The sequence below is a fragment of the Danio rerio genome, chromosome 20 (genome assembly GCF_049306965.1).
Source record: "Danio rerio strain Tuebingen ecotype United States chromosome 20, GRCz12tu, whole genome shotgun sequence".
In the NCBI taxonomy this organism is placed as follows: Eukaryota; Metazoa; Chordata; class Actinopteri; order Cypriniformes; family Danionidae; genus Danio; species Danio rerio.
This window is the reverse complement of record NC_133195.1, coordinates 553,568-577,260: the sequence shown is the minus strand read 5'-3', so window position 1 is coordinate 577,260 and position 23,693 is coordinate 553,568. Positions and strand designations below refer to the sequence as shown.

At 40.8% G+C, this 23,693-nt stretch overlaps 1 protein-coding gene across 6 annotated transcripts; it reads right to left on the bottom strand.

Moving 5' to 3' along the window:
* Nucleotides 1-696: 696 nt before the first annotated feature.
* Nucleotides 697-22,930, bottom strand: dse (dermatan sulfate epimerase). Of its 6 annotated transcripts, none has more exons than XR_012395652.1 (7): nucleotides 22,765-22,930; nucleotides 18,134-18,601; nucleotides 15,072-15,325; nucleotides 5,518-5,757; nucleotides 5,094-5,301; nucleotides 1,571-3,797; nucleotides 697-1,018 (listed from the first exon to the last, which is right to left on the bottom strand). XR_012395652.1 is itself a non-coding variant. In XM_005164424.6 (6 exons), exons 2-6 carry the CDS (start codon nucleotides 18,553-18,555, stop codon nucleotides 2,072-2,074), a joined length of 2,850 nt encoding a protein of 949 aa, XP_005164481.2. In that variant the 5' UTR covers nucleotides 18,556-18,601; nucleotides 22,765-22,930; the 3' UTR covers nucleotides 697-2,071.
* Nucleotides 22,931-23,693: the final 763 nt, after the last annotated feature.

The window sequence follows — 23,693 nt, the reverse complement described above, 5'->3', positions numbered from 1 at the left end:
TCTACATTATAGAAATAAAGATGCTTTCATTTTTAATTAACAGGAATGCTGTGACGATATACGACTGGGTTAATCCACATTTAAAACAATGGATTTGTCTGATTTTTCACTACGAATATATTTACAGCATTGCATATTATTCATTACAGATTTTAGCTATATAAGTCATGATGTGCGTCCCAAATCACATACATATGCACTATTGTACGCCATTTAGTAGTATAAATAGTGTAAGTTGTGCGTTCACACTGAAAACTCTAAAATAACTCTGAAAAACTCTAATAAGTGCAATTTAATTACCTGAATGATGCACTTATGAGCTTTCCTCACGTAGCGGAAGAGGCAGAGCTTTCGGCCACTGATGTCCTGTGAAAGTGATTATAGCACCTCCCGATGGTGAATGCAGTAATACTCACGGCAGGTATTATTTGGTAGTTTGGTCATTTATTTCACTAATTTGGCAACTGTCAAACATCATCAGGGAAACGGGTTGAATTTCCGCTTAGTAAAATAAAACATTAGTGTTCATTTGGGACGGCACAACATACATACAGTATGCTATTGAGTGTGTAAGTGCATAAGTGCATGCATGCATAGTGTGCTGCTTGGCACGCTGCTATGATTTTACACTCTAAGGTCTGTACATTAAAATAAATATTCAATATTTAAATATAAAAGGTCCAGTAAGAAATTACAGACACTTCTGCAGTTGCCTTTTAATTAAGAAGGGTATAAAACAACACTCAAAAATATACTTTAACATATTTACATTTTACACGTTATGATGAACTGAAGTCCATGTTATTAGCAGATGTGCAAAGATTTGAAGTGAACTGGGAATGGATCTAGATAACACTGGGCAGACATTAAAGGGACATTAAATCCCTCAAGATGTTACTGGGCACTGAATAAAAAAAAAGAATCTTACTCAGATATTTTGACTGGAAACAAGACAAATACTCAATACAAGCAAAATACAAGATTATTTTGCTTACCCCAGGGGTGTCCACACTCGGTCCTGGAGGGCCGGTGTCCTCATTTAGCTCCAACCCTAATCAAACACACCTGAACCAGCTAATCAAGCTCTTACTAGATATACTAGAAACTTCCTAGCAGGTGTTTTAAAGCAAGTTAGAGACAATGGCTGCGTCTGAAACCGCCTACTACTCAGTAGGTACTGCATTTGAATTTAAACGTGCTACTCGACCGATATAAAAGTACGTTCTATACAGTGTGAATGTTAAAAGTATGAATGGAATTCGGACGTACTACATCCGCCATGTTGTCATGGTCACACGACCTACCTGCATTAATTGCGTCGCTTCACGCCCATAAATGTATTCTCTCATGGGGCATCATGGGATAGCGCAGCATGCATGGGATGCACACTCTAGAATCTCGCCGGAAGTAGTAAGTCATCCGGGAACTTCTCGCATACTGATTTTCGAATTCTATGAATTCGGACATACTACTCAGCTCGCATACTGATTTCAGCGTACTGTATAGTATGGGAGTATGCGATTTCGGACGCAGCCAAACTCTCCAGGACACCAGCCCTCCAGGACCGAGCTTGGACACCCCTGGCTTACCCTATTGGTGGATTACTTTGCTTGGGAAAAAATGTGTTTGCTCGTCTATAAAATGCTTCTTGATTTAACCCCTTCAGACCTGAATTATGTTCCAAGTTTCAGAAAAATGGGATGTCATGTGATGTCCATTGTAATGGACGCAGGGTCTGAAGGGGTTAAGAATCTTTAGATATTTGGACTAGAAACAAGACAAAGACTCCAGGTCTCTGAGAAGGAGCCATGTGCTGTAAACAGGCATATTCTTCTACAGCAGGGGTCACCAAGCTTGTTTCTGAAGGGCCGGTGTCCTGCAGAATTTAGCTTCAGCCCTAATCAAACACACTTGAACAAGCTAATAAAACTCTTACTAGGTATACTTGAAACTTCCAGGCAGCTGTGTTGAGGCAAGATAAAGCTAAACTCTGCAGAGACACCAGCCTTCCAGGACTGAGATTGCTGACCCCTTGCTTTACAGTATTACAGTATGGACTGTTGTGTTGCTGTTAGCACTGTGCCTGAGAGCAGGAGGAGTACAGGCAAAGCAGGACGAAGCTGTCAATAAGGAGCACACAGTACAGGCAGCGCTGCGTGTGCAAACTCTGCGCCCTCTGGAAGCGTGTCAACAGCACGGCCAGGAGCACAAAAAAAGTGGCTATGTTCGAAATGAGGAAAAGGCGAATGTAGGAGGTGGTGCTAAACACATCCTCACTCTCCGCCGTAGCTCCCACACGAACTTCTTTGAATTTCCGCCCCTTTACAAACCCCACTTTCTTGCCCTTTCTTAAGTCACTATAATCAACGAAGGCCCGGGAGTCTCCATCTCCCTCCTCGGGAAGCTCCTCGTAGACGCGTTTCACGGTCCGCTGCCTCTCCTTCTTCTCGCTCGCCTCAATCTGTGCAAAGATGTCCGGGAGGCTGTCGGAGAAGCTGGTCTTCTTGCCTCCTTTCCCCTTCTTCTTCGAAAGGGAAAACATCTTCTGGATATTCCCAGAGGTCTTCCTCTTGTCTGAGGATTTTAAGAGGCGCTCGGCAGTTTTGTGGAAGGTGTCTGTGTTAAGCACCCGAGAAAGGATGTGCCTTTCCAGCTGCTGAAAGACTGGTTTGACGTGCTGAAGGTTGTCCTCTACAACATTAGCATACTCCTCAACTTCCTCTATTGGCTGCTCTTTGATCCGTGCTGTCCTTTCAAACACCACTTTCTGCTGGTCCACCAACACCATGGCCATAGGTTTGGTGGGCAGCTGATCTGTGAACAGATATATGTTGTAGGTGTGATCTCTGGTGGCCAGATAGATCTCCAGTCTTTCCGAGTCTCCATGTACGCTGAAACTCTGCACATCCACTCCTGATCCAAAGAAGATGTAGGCTAATCTGCTGGTTGGGTACCTCAGAGGCATAGTGACGTTCACATAGTTGGATCCATTATATGGGTATCCACGGGGGTAGCTCCTATATCCTACAACTGCTTTCTCACTACTGCCTGTGTCGTCCAACCAGAACATCTTAGATGTTTCATTTCCATGTCTAATCAGGGCTCCGTGAACTCCATCGATTTGGGTTTTCAGGAAAGGCAGGTCTGTGTTGTGGAAGAAGGCACTCATGCTGCGCGTTAGGCTGCCCGAATGCAGCTCAACGTGGTCCACCATCAGCAGCAGCTGAGGATGAAGCAGGAGCAAGTTCCTCTGAAAGATCTTGATCTTCAGCTCGGGGTTGTATGCTGCTTGACCCTCTCCACGAATAAACACCATACCCTGCTGCTCTAGAGCCGCCTCCACCTGACCGTGGCAGTCTGCTGCTTGTCCGTGCTTATACTTAAGCCATTTCGAGTTACAAGCCTCAGTAACTTGGCCTTCCCATGGTGCAAAGCAGCTCTCGGACACAGCAGGCCCGAACATGACAGCATTGTTGAGAGAGGTGTATTTAGGTCCATACAAAGCCTCTGTGATAAACGGGACTCCATTGGGAGCAAAGGTGAAGGAGTTCTGATCTGGGTGCTCATGGCCTGCATTGAAGTTCCGCCACCCTTTGATCCAGTCTTTGTACTTGTTTTGGTGAACAATGTCGAATATAGCACGTCCACCAAGCTTCCCCGACTTAAAGGAGAGAAATGTGTGGTTTTTCCCGGCAGGCAAGGCACTTCCATAGGTCACCACTCCCCAATCTTCGAAGTGATGAAGGTGGGATGTTCCATAATCAGGAGGTGGGGTCGGCCGCAGACTGGCATCATACCTGTAAAATGGGAACGAAACAGACGTTTTGTGCTCAACTCAAAATATGCAAAGCCATAGAATGACAAATAAGGGTAGACCTAAGCATTATGGGGAGTTCCACTGAAACATTTTAATCGCAAGCCGGGGATTTTTTCAGTTGTTTTCAATGGAAGCATCTCATTTTTTGAAAAGCCAGCAGCTTGGTGAGCTCAACTCGGAGTGCTTTGTAATTTTTAAAAGTTTAGACAGTTCAAACAGTCATTCATTTTCGTGTCGGCTTAGTCTCTTTATTAATCTGGGGTCGCCACAGCGGAATGAACCGCCAACTTATCTAGCACATTTTTACACAGCTGATGCCCTTCCAGCTACAACCCATCTCTGGGAAACATCCAGGGCTGGAGCAAGCTGAACTGCCGCTCTAGGCAAAGGACGGTCACGCCACCCTCAACCCTAAATTCGCGGACGCCACCCTCTGTATTCTGCTGTCCTAGGCGCGGATATAATTTCGAGCGCGGGTGGTGAGGGTAGTGTCGGGGACGTCGCCCTATCTATTCTGCCTCCCTAGACGCGGATAAACCAGAGGGTGCGCTTGCTAAGGGTAGTGTTGGGGACGCCGCCCTCTCTATTCTGCCGTCCTAGGCGCGGATAAAACTGAGGGCGTGGGGGGTGAGGGTAGTGTCATGGACGCCGCCCTCTCTATTCTGCCGCCCTAGACGCGGATATAACTGAGGCCGCGCGTGGTAAGGGGTAGTATAGGGGGCAATGCCCTCTCTATTCTGCCGCCCTAGACATGGATATAACTGAAGCACGCGTGGTGAAGGTAGTATCCATACACACTCATTCACACACACTCATACACTACAGACAATTTAGCCTACCCAATTCACCTGTACTGCATGTGTTTGGACTGTGATGGAAACCGGAGCATCCAGAGGAAACCCACACGAACGCAGGGAGAACATGCAAACTCCACACAGATCCGTCAACTGACCCAGCCAAGGCTCGAACCAGCGACCTTCTTGCTGTGAGGCGACAGCACTACTTACCGCGCCACTGCATCGCCACAGTTGAAACACTCATAGCCAAACATTTTTAGAGCAGTGCTGGTGTTTTCAGTGCTTCGGTGGACACAAAGGCCAGTCTGACTTAACATAATAAACCAATTCCCAGTACAAACAGAAACTGAAGGTGGGGGAGTGAATACACACCACTGTCTCCCACCTTTTCTACCCAAATGAGGTGCGTTGAGCAGGGCACATATCCCTAACTGAGCAAAATCATTAAGACACTCCATGTTGAGGAGCACAGATCTTACCAGAGGAACTCTGTGTGCAGTGTGCACCAGCGCTGACCCCTGCCTGCCTGTCCAGGGCCCTCCAGAACCCGATTCTGTCTGATCACCTCAGCCAGCCAGTTCCCACTGCCATTTCGCATTACGTACCGATCCAAGAAGACCAACTGACTCTCTGGCCCATAAAACCAGTTATAGTTGGAATCTGCAATTGCAACAGTTCTCTGAAAACCTGCAGGAGCAAACAAACCAATGAATACAGTAGGTCGAAAGAGGTTATAAAAAACTCAACACTTAATATGTTTATCCATATCCGTCCCAGATTTTACAATTTACCCAAACTGTCCACAAAAATGATGAGAAAACTGAAAAATACATACATAAATTACATAATTAAAGAAAAACTAGGCTTGAGTTATACTCTAAACTAGCCAGAGGAGAACCTTACCAGGCAAAAGTGTCCTGTAGAGAAATGCAAAGTGTTTTTGCAGCCAGGGATGACTGAAGTGGCCGATGTCAAAATGTCTCTGCACCAGATACATGTACTGAAAGAGTGAACGAGTGGTGTAAGTTCCATACGCGACACCCTCATACAGAGAGCCATCGGTCACGTCCTGGAGAAGCACCATAGATTTCTCCATGATGGAAATCGCCTGTTTAGTCCAGAGGTATGCTTCCTGCAGGTATCCTGAAATATGAAGCACACAGCACAACAAGAGGAACTGTTATACATGCCACACATTGGCTGCTCATTTACCCGTAACACGGGGGACATGCCAGCTCTTAGAATGATCATTTGGTTATATCCTACTAGAATTGATTATATGCATGCATTCATTTTCCTTTGGCTTAGTCCCTTAGTTATTACTGGTTGCCACAGTGCAATGAACTGTCAACTATTCCAACATATGCTTTACACAGCAGAAGGATTAAATATCGTTTTGTGCATGTTTATTAGCATCTTTGGATAAGTCCCTTTTTAAATCTGGGGTCGCCACAGCAGAATGAACCGCCAACTTATCCAGCAAGTTTGTACGCAGTGGATGCCCTTCCAGCCGCAACCCATCTCTGGGAAAGATCCACACACACACTCATACACTACGGACAATTTAGCCTACCCAATTCACCTGTACCGCATGTGTTTGGACTGTGGGGGAAACCGGAGCACCCGGAGGAAACCCACGCGAACGCAAGGAGAACATGCAAACTCCACACAGAAACACCAACAAAGCCGAGTCAATAAATAAAAAGACTAAACTGAAGGAAAATAACTGAATGACCTCCATACACATCAGAAGAAAATTGCTCTCAAGACTCTACCCAAGACTGCCAAAGTCATCAACTATTAAAGAACCCCAAAATGTCCATAATATATTTGTGTGTCCACACAACAACAACAACCTCTTAGTCATAAACGGCTTAGTTCCCAAAATGGTGCAAAGAAAATACCGCCCATGTTTATACAGTACAACATTTCAGAACGCTGCTTTCTGCAATGACCCTGGAATAAGTTATCTGGAGTGCTTTTAGATGGGCTTGTGTCAGCAAAAAACAACAGATCTGAACTGTCACAGTCAGTTTAGCTCAGCACAGATAAATCATGCAGAAACCACATCCCTTAGACCTCATTAAGTGGCGTTTGATGGCATGCATGATGAATCGTGCAGTTATAATGAAGACACCAGGACTCTTTGCAGACTTCAGTATTTGAGATAAACTCTTGGTGTTAAATCTATGTGAGGTGTTTTGAAATGTGCATTTTTTTATTTGATGTTTGATGTAATAACTAAAACACGAAGGGCGGGATATATTCAGTAGTAGCTCCTCCCCTATTTAAAAAAAAACAGCCAATAGTGTTTGGTTTTTCTCACAGCTCTGCCAGTGAGAGTTTGCCGAGCTCAAGTGCATCAAATGAACAGTATATGTGAAGAAGGGGGCGGGGCTTGGCAGACACTGGAGAGCATTTGATTGGTCAGAAGATTTAAAAAGGTTAAAAGAATGATGTGATGTCAAAGAAAAATGGTTAATCCATTAGGGCGGACGTGACAAACTGCAAGTTATAGATGTTTATATCTTCTAAAATGTGAATTTTGCCACTGTTTTGGAGAACACTAGCGTATAGACATCCTTACGACTAACATACTGACACACTAACATCTAGAAATCATTATTTTAATGTAACAGGCACTTTAATCCTCATTTTAAATGCACATAAAGGCTTAATTTGGGGAAAATGTTTTGAGATTCAGCCTCATCTCCACTGCTGGTATGCTGCGGTCAACATGAGAAGAACCACATAAATATTTAGACCGCAGCTCATCAGTTTATTGAGTAATGCTGTCACACCACAGTTTTCCTGGAACACATTCGGTCCACCCACTAACAGCGATCACATTTAGACTTTAAACACACACACACACAAACGCTGGAATTGGTGATTTATAGGGACTCTCTATAGGCGTAATGCGTTGTATACAGTAAAAACACTTATTATATGGTCCTACATCACCCTTACCCCTCAAGAGATCCCTCCTTAAAAGGATAGCTCACCCAAAAATAAACATTTCCTGTTAATTTAGCTCATCCAAGATGTAGATGACTTATTTTCTTGAGTAGAACATTAAAGAGGATTTTGAGCTGAATCTGTGGTGTTTGGTGATTCAGTCAATGGCAGTGAATGCTGATTAAATGCTGAACGGTTATTAACATTAAAAATAAACACATCAAAATGAGTCCAAATCAATAGCTGTGGCACACTGAGGTCTTGCGGATCGCTCCATGTATACAATTGAACATTATTTACAATATGATTAGCTTTAATCCACAGCGTGGTCAAACAGATCTGTGTGAATGTAGTCTGATTGCCGCTTTTGTTGACAAATGCACAAGAGTTGTTAAGACTAATGTACAACCCTACATTAAAGCCTTATAAAGGATTCCTTTCTTATTATGAAGACATATTACGTGACCTTGCGTTGCTCTCCAGACGTAGTTTGCAGGCCGTGACAAATCTGTCTGTGATTCTTGCAACCCAGGCTCATTCTAGAAACGTAATCCTGCGGACGTTTCTGGAGACCACAAATTACGTCCCGGGAGGTACGTTTTTGTGCAGTTTTTGTTTTCACGAATCCATCTCTAACGCCTCTCGCGAGTGCAAACATTCTCACGTACAGTCGCGGAGGCCGCTGTCGAGCGACTGTCTGTCCGACTGACTGAATGATTATCCGGGCCGATCCACCCTCCTCCTTCCCTAAACCCAACCGGTTTTACCGATTGACCCGTTTGCGTGCCAGGAGGTACGTTTTTGTGCAGTTTTTGTTTTCGCAAATCCACTGTGTGCACTTTTTCAGATCTCGAACGCCTCTCGCGAGCGTTCTCACGTAAAGCCGCGGAGGCTGCTGTCGAGCGACTGTCTGTTCGACTGAATGAATGATTAACTGGGCGACCGGCCAATCGGCCGACCCACCCTCCTCTTTCCCTAAACCCAACCGGTTTTACCGATTGACCTGTCTGTGCGCCCGCTCGCCTGCCCGCTCGCTCACTCGCTTGCCTAAACCCAAGCAACGATTTACAAAAGCCGACCAGAAAAAGAAAAGCCTTCGTCTGATTTTGACCGCGTTTTCGGATTTCACCATGTTTTTGCCCTGTCATGAACTCGTTCACTTATTTTTTTGGATTCTGATTTTGTCTGACCTGATATCTGAAACCGCTCTTCCCCGGACTCGAAGAGCCTCCGGGTCTCCTATCCGCCGATGTACACGACGAGCTAACCGGACAAACTGGTTGCAGCAGGAAAGCCCTCCACACGGAGTTGAGCTGTCAGCCAGCGAGCGCAAAGAGGAGCGTTCGCTTAAAAAAATGAAATGCGGTCATGCGTACCTCTAGCCACGTAAATCGCGGTCTCCAGAAACATCCGCGGGGCTACGTTTTCAGAATGAGCTTGGGTTGGATTCTTTACTATTGTAAAGTCGTGCAATGTGAAACCTCCTGTCGCCGATCCATCTTGTGCTGTAAACACAGCAGCGACAGAACGCTAGCCCAGATAGTCATGCAGTGTCAAAACAACTGTGATGCCACTACTTTCGAAAATCCTGCAGTGTGAACTCGGCATAGTTTACACTCATGTAATCATACAAATCTCTGTACTTGTAAGCCACCAAAACCAGCAAACACACGTACCAATTTACAATAAAAATAAAATCTTATGTGTTTAATGATCTTCACATTTACAGTTGTTTTCTCAGTCATTTTCTGTTGCGTCTGACACCGAACTACACAGCTTGTTCTTGTGTTATAATATTAGCACTCCAGTTTTTAGCTCAATGAAGGTATGGTTTGAGTATGGGTGTGTTTAAAGAGCCGCACCGCTTCACTTCTCATGCTATTTTTGCTGATGGTTTACTGCAGGATACAACCAGTGTACACAGCACAACACACCTGACCTTCCATGAGCTGGTTTAGGGGAGAATGTTTAATTCTGGATGAGCTATTTCTGCAATAAGAAGTGTATTCAAAGCAATCACTTTTAGAAGAATCTGCTCCAACCTCATGTTTTAAAGGGGAGCTATTCTGCAGAAATTACTTTAATAAGCGGCTTAAACACAGTTGTGTCAGCAGTGTGTGAATATAGGCAGCTACTAATGTCAAAATGTATTAACTGTATTGTTTATAATCAGACTTGATGACAAACACTTTGATTGACATTGTCCCTTTGTACGTGTCATCAGAGGGGGTAAGCTCCGCCCACTAGTGACCATGTCTCCCTCATTAGCATAGAACGTTAGTCTTGTTTATGAATCAGCTGCTATGCTTGAAGGAAGGCAGGCATTTGTAGCTCCGCCCTCTTCTGAAAAGAGCACAATCTCATTTGCATTTAAAGCGACAGTCACCAAAACACCACAATCAGGATCAAAGCCTCAAAGGGTCAGATTCAGAGAGCTGGAGAACATTATTCATGAGGTAATTTGAATATTCTGAAACATCAAATACACACTCTGGGGACATCAGAGACTTATTTTACATATTGTAATATGCTCTAAAATAGGCTAGATGAAAATGTACTGCTAGCAAAGCGTTAGGATTTTCGGCCCTTGCGTGAAAGAAAAATAAATATAATATAATAATTAAAATGAGCAATATCACATGAGTAGCAGATACTGATACTGTATATCGGCACTGCTAAGAGACGTGCATTGATATACAGCTATATCCCACTGCTATTCGTGTGATAATACGTTTATACAACAGGTTGAAGGCTTAATCGTGTGTATAAAAAAGAAAATCAAACACGGAGGGTATCAAAATCATATATGTACAAGGAACTACTTTCTTCCGTCATTCATTCACATTTGCAGCTGACATCAGAACAGCAAAAGCCGCTGCTCATTCGCCAACCTCACTGTAGAGCTAGTGTTTGAGTGATTCTCTAGCGTAATGTCTAAAGTGATGATAAAACAGCTGATCTTGCTCACATTATAAGATTATAAGGCTGAACAGCATGAAATGCCATCAGTCTACAGAGATTGCCTAGTATTTCCCTGTTGCAATCAGGAGATCACAATAATTAACCAAGAAAAAGCCAAAGCAAACACTAGCAGATTACTATGGTATAAATACAACACTACAACAAACAAGAGAGAGAGAGATCGACTTAGAATCTCGCTTACCTGTTTAATAATGATTTGATCAGCTGTAGTGCTTATTATGGGCTCTCTGTCGCCATCTTGTGGCGGAACGTCAACAGTCTTTGCTCTGCTCTGTATGACAAGCTGATGTCTCTCAGAAATGATAAATATTTTAAAATAGGCACTATCCTTATAAATAAACCGCATAGTTGTAATCTAAACAACTACATTCTCAACTAAAGAAGCCTCTAAAGTGCATTATGTTGTCCAACAGCTGCAATATTAGTCAAACTGTAGTGAGTTTACTGATCTGCTGTCACTCTGTTTGGGCGGAGTAATACACAAGGGTGAAAAGGCTGTACGAGTGCTGTTATTGCAGAATATCGCACATCTCAGCCAATCAGATTCGAGAACCAGACAGAACTGTTGCATACATTTAAATATATTTTAAGAAAACACTAAAGATAAACAAAACAAACAAAAGTTTTATGGGTTCACTTAAATATGGTCAGTAAAGCATGTTATTGTGCATTTACCCTTTAAGTAGGTCTCTATTAGCGATTGTATAATCACATTTGGGTCATTTCAGGAGCAGAGGTCATCCTAGTTTGGTCAACATAGAGCACAGTGATTGGGAGAGTGCCACAAATACATTTTTTGCATTCATATTTGCTCAAATAATAAAAGAAAAACTCCAGGAAAGTGTTATCAGGACTTTCAGAAAAAGGAAAAAAGTAACACAGATAACGGCGGCCTTAGTGAAAATGTCTTTCCCTTATCTTTATGACCAAAATGACAGTATTTGGATATTTTGACAATGTTTTTCACTGAAAAGGTGAGTATAAGCATACACAAATGTTTGTTTACATCACGGGTCAAAGCTTTGCAAAGGTTTAATAATTCAGCAATTAAGTCACATTAATAATTGCTCATCGGAAGACATTGTTATTAAAACACACACAACTTTAACCAAGCATTGTAAGACTCCTGCATGTAATATGCATTTGTTAATATGTATATAAACATCACAGCTTTTTAATCTGCTCCGACTTGTTTCAAGGCTGACTGGTTAAGTTTGCTGCACACTCGACTTGTATATTAAAACCAATCAGAGGACGACTGAGGATCTGTTGACCTGCTTGATGTGATGTCTGAGGCTGAGACTACGGTTACATTTGACAGATAGATGTGTGGATATTAGCTTTCCAGTGCTGGAAAAATGGCCTGACATCAGACACAAAGTTTGCTTTGCTAAACGGTTATGATAATTAGCTCTTTACTTTCATGCCCGGACCATCTTAACCTCCTCCTCCCTCATCTCTTTCAATCATCGACTAACAAAGCGTGTCTGAAAACTGATACTCCTAATGTTTCTTTTGGTTCCTCTGGTAGTGAATGCTAATAACTCCTAATATTTTCACATTTTTAATATGTCACTTACTTTGACTGATGTGTTACGTTTGGAGCTGTTTATGAAAACAGTTTGCTTTTTTGGGCCTTCAAGATAGTGGTGTGATCCTTTAAGAAGCAGTAATGAATGGTTAGTGATGTGATGACAACACATGAAATTCACCATTCTTTCTATTTCAAACAACATTATATGTAGCTTTGAACATTTTTAACTAGTTTGAACTGAAAACAAAGTGATCTGAAGGAGTCATTCTCAAAGTTTACTTTAAGGTTAAGTAATATAGAGGTGTATTTTAAGTATACTTCACGTATTAACATCTACACTCACTGGACATAATATTAGGTACACCTGTCCTAATCAGCCAATCACATGGCAGCAGCTCAATGCATCTAGGCATGTAGACATGGTCAAGACGATCTGCAGCAGCTCAAAGTGAGCATCAGAATGGGGAAGAAAGAGGATTTAAGTGACTTTGAACATGGCATGGATGTTGCTTCCAGGCTGCTCTGAGCATTTCAGAAACTGCTGATCTACTGGGATTTTCACGCACAACCATCTCTAGGGTTTACAGAGAATGCTCTGACAAAGAGGAAATATCCAGTGAGTGGCAGTTCTGTTGGCTCAAATGTCTTGTTGATGGTCAGAGGAGAATGGCCAGACTGGTTCCAGCTGATAGAAAGGCAACAGTAACTCAAATAAGCACTCGTTACAACCGAGCTCTGCAGAAGAGCATCTTTGAACACACAACACGTCCAACCTATTATTACTGCCGAGTCCACAGACATCCCTGGGTATTTTACAAACCTTAAATGTTTTTTTTTGCTTAAAGTTGTGTGTATTTGAACGTCTGAAACCTAAAATAAATGTTATTTGTTTGAAAACATGGATAAATTGTTATTTATGACCAGTGCAGCACATCTCTTTCTGTGCCTCAGTGTGCGCCGACAACCTAGAATGTTAGTAGTTGATGACGTGTGCTCTGAACATTTGAATCACACCGGTGTGATTGTACGCTTCAGAGACCAGTGGAGGCTGATCACCTGGTGTAATCGTTTGCTTCAGGGATTGGCTGAGGCTGATCACACCGGTGTGATCGTACGATTCAGGGACCAGTGGAGGCTGATCACACCGGTGTGATCGTTTGCTTCAGGGACCGGCTGAGGCTGATCACACCGGTGTGATCGTACGATTCAGGGACCGGCTGAGGCTGATCACACTGGTGTGATCGTACGCTTTATGGACCAGCTGAAGCTGGTGTGATTGTACATGTGAAAGGGTTAAGTACATTTCCAAGAAGTACTTAAAATATACTTATTTTTTTGTCTGAAAGAAGCATACTAATAGCACACTTGGCTAAACCTAAAAGCTAAAACGGAAGTATATTTTATAGAAGTGCAAAATAATACGCTGAAAGTATACTTTCTTATTTGTAGTTAAAAAGTAGACTGAGAGTACACTTGAATAAACTTCTTTTCGTAAGGGTTGGGCTGTGTTTGTTTAGCGGATTTCAAAATCCACAAACCCACGTCATTTACTGAATAGCAACGCTGATGTTTGATACCGATTCATCAGCTATGAAACGGATCAGTGCTTGGGCTGGGAATGCTGGGAACAGTGGGTCAAAAAGAACCTTCAAATATCTGGACGGATATGAGAGAAGCTGCTTCAAAAAGGGCGAAGAAGAACAGGGAGATGCACTTTCAGGGCCAAAAACTACAGATTATGTTATGAATAGCTGCAGGGGAGGAATGAAGACAGAGACAGAGAGAGGGAAACACAAAAGAGCAAAAGAGTGGGGAAAATATCAGTTGGAGAATACAAGAGTCATGCGGAGAACTGCTTCACTGGAGAAATAATTACGGAGGCTTAAGTTCAGCTCTGCAGAATGACCCTGTTCAGCCTTACATTCCAGGCAGGAATGCTGAGCGAGGGGGCAGAGCCATCCTTTATAGTGTGTGTGTGTGTGTGTGTGTGTGTGTGTGTATGGCAGAAGACTGAACTTTCTCCATAAGCCATATGTCAGTTTAAGTGGGAATAACAGATTGTCTGCATATTGAGAAAGAAACAGGAATTTCAGTTCCACTTGGTGTTAAAGGGGACATAATCTGCTCATTTTTACAGGATGTAAAATGCGTCTCTGATGCCTCTAGAGTGTGTGTTTCAGCTGAAAATAGCACATAAATAATGTTCTCTAACTCTCTGAAACTGACCCTTTCAGGCTTTGATCCTAATTGTGGTGTTTTGGTGACTATCACTTTAAATGCAAATGAGATTGTGCTCTCTTCAGAAGAGGGCGGAGCTACAGATGGCTGTGTGTCAGCATAGTGTATAATATGAAAACAAGACTAATATCCTATGCTAATGAGGGAGAGATGGGCACTATTGGGCGGGGCTACAAGTATACAAAAAATATTTTTTTGGAAAACTTAATCGTTTTATGTTCACTCCACTTAATTTCCAAAAATGATTAAGTTAACTTAATCGATTTGTGTTAGGGCAACATTAAGAGTTGTGAGAACCCTGGATTTTTTACAGTGCATAATGTCACACATAAATGCATCCATATAAATTCAAACTGTCTACACACACACACACATGCACACACACACACACACACATGTTTGTTTTTGTGAAAAGTGGGGACATTGCATAGGTTTCCATTCATTTTATGCAGGCCAAACTGTATATTATATTGCCCTCACCCCACCCCACCCCTAAACCCAACCATTACAGGAGACTGTGTGCAGCTTTACTCTCTGATTAAACTCATTCTGTCGGATTTATAAGCATTTTGAGAAATGAGGACGTCACCAATGTCCTCATATTTCACCTCCTTTTGTAATACCTGTGTCATACCCATGTCATTACACAGATTTGTGTCCCGATATGTCACAAAAACATGTACACACACACACACACACACACACACACACACACACACACACACAAAGGAGAAGCAAGACTCACCCTGGTTCATGACTACTAGACTGCCAGTCAAAAGAGCGACGCAGTTGGTGGGCTGATGGTTGTGCAGGTACTGGAAACCCCAGCCGCGGTGGTAAGACTTCTCATACATGTATCGTGAGGCGTTCCCAATCACCTGGATGAAACGCTCCTGCTGGCCTTTACTGAGGTACTCGTATAAGAAGTCGAACGCCGTGGCAAAGCCGACCAGAGAGTGAGCTATCGGGACCTCGTCCCACGGAGCATCTTTCACCATCCTGAAACAAAAACAGCCATCGTTACCCCTCTGACACACATCAGACAGAGGATTATGTTAGAAAGAGAACTTATGAGAGCAACTGCAGTGCTTATATTTGGATAGGTTTCGAGAGAAAGTTTTTAAATTAGAAATTTGTAGATTAATTGACGGCACGTTTAACCTTAGTTACTAGGAAAATGTTAATTAAAGTGTTTCTGCAGACAGTTTGTATTAAGTCTGATTATAAAAAATACAATTAATAAATTGTTACCATTAAAAGCTGATTATATCCACAGACTGTTGAGTTTAAACCCCTTATAAAGGTGATTTCAGCATAACAGGTCCCCTTAAGACATTAATTGTGGGAACAATGGCCACAAATACATGCATGTCCTTCAAATGTCATGTTGCCTAGTAGTAGCAATAGCTAGTGGATGCCGTAGATCTGAGCTATATACCTATAATCTGCAGTGTGTGTAATAGCAGCAATGTATTACGAGCTGCAGAAGTTGGAGGTTTGTCCCGGTTGGCCACTACATGCTGGCGGCGGTGTAAATGAGAGTGCAGAACCGCAGCAGTTAACCCCAGCCATCCACAGCAGCTTAAACACAAACCAGCGGCAGAAGGAAAGACCACATCTGAACACACTGAGGGAAAACCTGCACTGTGTGAACTATACAATGCAAATGCTATATATTTAAAAGCTGCACACACATAAAGGTGAACTTACGTTTCTGAAAACCCCTCTAATGCTTATCTAAATCTTCAAGACATATGAGGACTCAATGGGCTGATCTTGGTTCACTGAATTACAGGGTATTATCTCCAGCCTCTAATGGTAAACATGAGTTCATTGTTGTGATGATTCAGAACTCTGGAAATGAGGCGGGTCATTTGCATTTCAACACACTCAAAAATGGTCATCTGTAGCCTGCCATAATAACTTTATATGGAGTGTAATACTGCTATATCTAAGTTTATTCTTTGCTGAAGGTTTATTTTAGCTTCTTCACATGCTCTGCATATTGACATTTTTCTTTTAAGTCAAACTACAAGTGTTCTTAAATGCATTCCTGACATTTTTATACCAAACCAAAATCTGTACTCAATTTGTGGGAATATCATGGAAACCATCTGACCTTAATAAAGCAGTGACAGAGCAAGAATGATCAGAGGTAAAGGTAAGAGTGTAAGAAGCATCAGACACAAGTTTAGACACATCAAAGGCAGGTCTAACTGTCAGTCAAAGCATTCAAGGCTTTCGTGGTAACAGTATTAGAAACAGGTCAACACTTCAGAGAAACTGCACAGGAATGTGGAATATGGAAAAGATGAGGGATAGTGTTACAGTATTCACAGATGCATTTCTGTGCCCTGATGACCATAATGAAGATTCATGCTACAGCCACTAGTCATGTCTGAATATTGTGTGCAGTGGAAAGGCGGCTAATGAACTGTAAGATGTTTCTATCGTGTTGATAAGGAAAAGTCTGGTACATATGGAGATGACAGATGGTGTCTTACAGGAAGTTTGCAAAGCCCACACTCCTGAACTAAACTAAATCTAAAACCTAAACTACACCTTACTAGTAAACTAAAACTAAACCTAAACTAGAAAAAATAACCTAAACTAAAACTAAACAAAAAAAACTTAAACTTAAACTAAACCTCTAACCTAAACTAAAATAACCTAAACCTTAAACTTTAACTAAAATACTTTAATTTACACTAAACTAAAACAACCTAAAACTAAACTAAACCTAAACCTTAAAATAAACCTAAATTAAAATTATAACTTACAAACAAACTAAAACTAAACCTTAAACTTAAACTAAACTAAAATAACCTTCAGTAACTAAAGCTAAACCCTAAACAAACCCTAAACAAACCCTTCACCTTAAAATAAAATAACCTAAACTTAACAAAACCTAAACCTTAAACTAAACTTAAAACTTAAACAAACCTAAATTAAAATTATATCTTACAAATAAACTAAAACTAAACCTTAAATGTAAATTAAACTCAAACTACACCTTACAAGTAACTTAAAACTAAACCTTAAACTTAAACTAAACAAAAATAACCTAAACTAAAAACAAAACTAAAATAAACTAAACCTTATACTAATCCTTAAACTAAATTACTTTAACTTAAACTAAACTAAACCTTAAACTAAACTTAAACTAAACTGCAAAAAAAGCTAAACCCTAAACTAAACCCTAAACAAAACCTTCAACTTAGACTAAAAAAAAACTAAACTAAACTAAACCTAAACCTTAAAGTAAACTTAAAACTTAAACAAAACTTAAAATTATTACTTACAAATAAACTAAAACTAAACCTTAAACTAAACTAAAATAATCTAAACTAAACTAAAACTAAACTAAACCTAAACCTTAAACTAAATTTAACTAAAATAACCTAAACTAAAACCTAAACTAAAATAAACTTAATTTAAACCTTTAACCTTAACTAAATTACCTAAACTAAACTAACCAAACTTAAAACTAAAATAAAATTCAACTAAACTAAAATAATCTAAACTAAACCTAAACTTCAAACTAAACCAAACTAAAATAACCTAAATTAAAAACAAAACTAAAATAAACTAAACAAAACTAAACCTTAAACTAACATTTAACCTAAACTAAACAAAAAAAATATAAACTAAAAATTTATAAAATTAAAACTGAACCTAAAATAAACTAAAACCAAATCTAAACTAAAATTAAGGTGAAGTATGGTAGGCAGAATTGAGATATTTAACAAGGTGAATGCTAACATGGCTATTAGCAGCACAACACACACACAAACACACATCTTTTACCAGTTGGGCTGTGCGGCCATGCGCTCCATGTATTCCTTGGCTACGTCCAGAGCCCCGGCGCGGTGCGGGTACAGCATGCAGAACATGGAGAGCAAGCCCAGGTTATTTCCGTACACCTCATTCCAGCGGGCGCTGAACTCAGCAGGGCTCCAGGGGGGCAGGTACTCCTCAGGACGCTCTAGAATAGCCTCCCCAGCCTCCCGGATCTGATGAGCCAATGCTTTGTGCGTCCCGATGGCGGCCCGCTGGAGCTCCTCCACCTCCGTCAGGCCGAAGTACAGCATGGGGTGCGTTCCCTCGTAGTTCCCTCCCAAAAACGCCACTCCTCCAGTGGGGTCCACCGCAGCCGGACCGGGGGCAGCCAGAACCCACAGTGCACTTATGAAGAACACTGTTGGTGCCCCGCGAGTGTACGTTCTCATTCTGGCATCAGAGAGGGAGAGACCGCATCCCCTCGCTCCCTCTCAGCTGAGGAGACAGAACGAGAGACACACGTTATTTTCCCAGTGTGTTAGACTGGATGCCTGCGGTAATTAGAGCCAGCTGTAGGGCTGATCTCAGGGTTTCTACACGTTTATGAAATGAAGACAAAAGTTCACTGTACTGTAGCAGTGTGTGTGTGAAAGCTCCCTATATAGTGCCCTCAACAACACCTTTCATCAAAGCTTACCATTGACCTCCATATTTGTTTTTCCTACTTCCTGTAACTGATTTGATTGGCTCAAATAAACATCAATCAGAGAGGCTCATTGGCTAGCATTAGCCTTTGAGATGTACTGGTAAAATTATTAACCAATAAGCTTCCTCCAGAAATCTCAGGCCTCACAGGCTCGGACAGACAAAGCCATACTGTTTACACTCTCGAGGAAGTCAAACTTCAAATGGCTTACCTATAACCGGCTCGGCCTACAAGCTGAGAATGAAAAAAAAAAAGCACATGAATGTTCAGCCTAAAAGAGACAATTCACCCAAAAATGAAAATTTAGATGTCAGATAGCCTAGTGGTACTTTGCGCTGACATACACTCACCGGCCACTTTATTAGGTACACCTTACTATTACCAGGTTGGACCCCTTTTCCCTTGAGAGCTGCCTTAATCCTTCATGTCAGAGATTCAACAAGCTCCTGGTAATATTCCTCAGAGATTTTGCTCCATAATAGCATCACAGTTGCATATCCATGATGCAAATCTCCCGTTCCACCACATCCCAAAGCTGCTCTATTGGATTGAGCTCTGGTGACTGTGGAGGCCATTTGAGTACAGTGAAATCGAATGAACCGCCAACTTATCCAGCATATGTTTTTACCCAGCGGATGCCCTTCTGGCTGCAATTCAGTTCTGGGAAACACCCATACATACACACTCATTCACACACACACACACACACACTCATACACTACAGTCAATTTAGTTGATCAATTCCCCAATAGCGCATGTGTTTGGACTGTGGGGGAAACGAGCACCCAAAGGAAACCCACTCCAACACGGGGAGAACATGCAAACTCCACACAGAAACACCAACTGATCCAGCTGGGACTTGAACCAGCGACCTTTATGCTGCAAGGCCCCAGTGCTAACCACTGAGCCACTGTGCCACCCTTATCAGAAGGACTTTTAACCAAAAATAGGTTTCAGATCTAATGCTTATCTTTTACTCTAAAAAGTGTGCTTGTTTCCACAAAATACCATCATGTCATCCCAACACAAATGGATTAAGTCAACTTAATTGTTTACAATTTTAAGTGGAATGAACATTAAACTCCCCCAAAAACTCCAAAATTAAAAACTCGTTTTCAAATAAGCCGCTTGAAGAAGCATCTTAAACTCATTGTGTAAGGTTGTTGTGTCTGAGAGAGAAAACGTGCTCATGCTCAATGAACCACAAGCGTGTCTTTGCAAGAATGTAAGCTCTCCTCCTCCTCCTCCTCCAGACTGACGAACACTCTGCTGGTCAAATGGAAAATTAGCTGGTCCTGGTTTATGGGGTGTCTAGACATGTGTCCAGTGCAGCCGGTATCTATTACCCCTGCCTTAAAGCGACAGTTCATACAAAACCGAAAAACCACTCATCGCTTAATTTAGGCTACACTTGTCGCAGACCAGTAGAACACAAAAGAAGTTATTTTGAAAAATGCTGAAATCCTGTAACCATTGACTAACACAGGATTTATTTAATGGGAATAAGTTTCGCGAACTTTGATTAACTCACTTATTTATTGAGCAGCAGAAAGGTCCTATTTGAAGTGTGGGTCACACTATAATAACTGCACACTATGAATCATCTATTACACATTAGTAAATAGTTAAATCATTATGTGTTAAGCATTAACTCTACATTAATAGATGTTTAGTACTAATGCGGTATTCTTGACTTAAAAGCACATGTACACTGTGTTTAATAATTGTGTTTTCATACTTCATTACTTATTAATTGTTCATTACTAAACTCAGTGTTGCATTATTTACAAACCATTTGTATTTGAGTAGTTGGTGGCTTTTGGAATTGTTTACAATGCATTAGTGAACGATTAATAAACTATTCAAATCAACATTTATATATTGTATTATTCAGGCATAGTAATGGTTACTATGTATGTTAATAAATGCTTTACTAACTCACCTTCATGCTGTTTTGTGACCTAATCTAATCTATTTATGCTTTATAAATCCCTTATTAATGACAATTAAAGGCTCAGTATGAAATAAACAATACATGTTTGCAATATTATCTAAATAATAATATTACTGTAAACTTTGCTGAATAACAGGAGTGTCAAAATACAATTATAAATAAATACTATTAAATAAAATTAGATAACAATATAATAATTTAACAATATATTATGATACATTTCAGAGTTATTTAGCAAAGTTTAAACTGTGCAGTAATTTTATTTTACATTGCAAAGATTTATTTTTGTTTCATTTGATACGGTTTCATTTGTGTATCTTCAAATTAATAGAAATTAATAAAGTCATTTTTTCTCCTGTTTAGAATATAACTGAGCCTTTAATTGTCATTTATACGAATTTATGAAGCATAAACAGTCCTAAATGAACTATTAGTATACACCTGAATAATGAGATATATGAATGTTAATTTGAATAGTTTATTAATCATTTACTTATGCATTGATAGCACCAACTATTCTTAAATAACTGGTTAGTAAATAATGCAATACTTCATTTAGTAATGATAAAAATAATCAATGACAGAGTATGAAAATACAATCATTAAACATTATAAATGTGCCTATAAGTCAAAAATACAGCATTTGTAGCTGCATTTATAAACTGCTTACTAACATGTATTAATGTAGGTGCTTAACAGATCATGAAATAACTATTAGCTAATGCTTAATAAATGATTCATAGTGTGTAGTCTTAACGAAGTGTTACCGAAGTGTGTAAAGTTTTTTAAGGGATAGTTCACCCAAAAATGTAAATGTACTCTCCCTCAAATTGTTCCATACCTTTAAGAGTTTCCTTTTTTCTTTCGAAAACAAAAGAAGTTATTTTGAAAAATGCTGCAAACCTATAACCATCGACTTACATGGCATTCATTCAATGGTTCCAACATTTTTCGAAATAACTTCTTTTGTGTTCAACAGAAAAACGAAAACTCATAACAGTATTGAACAATTTGAAGGAGAGAAAATGCTTGGTAAAATTTCATTATTGGGTGAACTATCCATTAAAATGCACAGTACACACTTCAAATATGAACTTCCCCTTAATAAATAAGTGATTTGATCAATGTTTGCGACACCACGGCTGCATCATTTCCGGCTAGTTTGAACTGTGATTAGACTCCAGATAATTAAAAAAAAAATTACGAAAGGTGAAACCAGACAGGGCAAGTCACAGCAGTGGCCCTTGACCCCACAACCTCTGCATTCCTGCTGGGAAACACATGGTCAAACAACTAATGCTTGCATAAGCTGCGTCTGAACGACTCACACACACACACACACACACACACACACACACACACACACACTCAATCAAAGATGTATAGAACAGACCAATTTCAGTTCCGTTTTTTACTTCAGTTAAATATTGTCATATATTTTGTATTCATCCATGATAGGGAATCAAACACAAAGTAATAGAGGAAGCGACTTATATAGCCTACCTAATATAAATTCCAATTGTTATCAGTTTTGTCAATTATAAGTTACTAACCGAGTTATTTGTAGTCAGTTATTAAATAATAACATGTCATAAACTGCAAAATAATAACCCTGAATCAAAATAATAACCCACATTAGAGTTAAGGTCACAATTCACGATATCAACAAACCATTAGCTAACATTACTAGCTTAATAAACTGCTAATTAGCTGTTTATTATTAGTTAGTAAGGCATACATTGGGTTTTGAGTATGGGATCAGGGATGCAGAATAAGATTACAACTACTAATGAACAGATAATATCTTATTAATAAGCCCATAGTTAATAGACATAAGCTAAAGTGTGAGCATATTAAGCAGAACTATGATACTCTGATGATAACAGACGTCAGACATCTTCAAGAGTTCGAGAGGGGATTCAGGCACAGATGCTAAGACATTCCTGAAAGCTCCAAACTTCTATTAAACATGGAGGAAAGTTGTAGTGAGTTCGTTACCTCTCGGGTACAGTTGCGTTATCTCCCCAAAAGCCCCGCAGTCGTGGGTCTCCAGCCTGACGGGACGCATCCGTGGGCCTGAACGTGTTTTGTCGTCGACAGATGCGCGGAGCCGCGATCAGCTGCGCAGTAGAGCCTGAAGACTGAAGCTCTCAACGTCACATCTGGTCTGGGGGAGGGGCAGCTCTGATTTACATCACTCTCACTCTCTCTCTGTTCACTCTCCCCATTTCTCTCTCTCTTTCTGTTCTCTCTGTATTTTAAGGTTATTTTTTTCTCAGTCGGTTTCAATATTGCAAAAAAAAAAAAAAAAAAAAAAAGAAGAGGGGAAAAAAAAGCAAATCAATAATTTTGTTGTTGGAAAAGCCAATCTGGCAATTTACATAACGAGTAAAGAAAGGATAGAGGGTGCAGTGTGTCAAGATGTGGTCATTAAAGTGTCATAAAAGTAAGAATCTGCTCACCGGCCACTTTATTAGGTACACCTTACTAGTACCGGGTTGGACCCCCGTTTGCCTTCAGATCTGCCTTAATCCTTTCTGGCAGAGATTCAACAAGCTACTGGAAATATTCCTCAGAGATTTTGCTCCATATTGTCATGATAGCATCACACAGTTGCTGCAGATTTGTCGGCTGCACATCCATGATGCCAATCTCCCGTTCCACCACATCCCAAAGCTGCTCTATTGGATTGAGCTCTGGTGACTGTGGAGGCCATTTGAGTACAGTGAACTCATCGTCATGTTCAGCAGTCTGAGATGATTGAGCTTTATGACATGCTGCGTTATCCTGCTGGAAGTAGCCATCAGAAGATGGAGACACTGTGCTCATAAAGGGATGGACATGGTCAGCAGCAATACTCAGGTAGGCTGTGGCGTTGATGCTCAATTGGTACTAATGGACCCAAAGAAAATCTCCCCCACACCATT

Bases quoted from the DNA above. Each gene is read 5' to 3' on its own strand.
- dse (XM_005164424.6), bottom strand. From the start codon at position 18,555: ATGAGAACGTACACTCGCGGGGCACCAACAGTGTTCTTCATAAGTGCA. The intron at 15,326-18,133 runs GTAAAAGATGTG...TTTTTGTTTCAG, and splicing joins ATGGCCGCACAGCCCAACTG to GATGGTGAAAGATGCTCCGT. The intron at 5,302-5,517 runs GTAAGGTTCTCC...TTGCTCCTGCAG, and splicing joins CTACAGGACACTTTTGCCTG to GTTTTCAGAGAACTGTTGCA.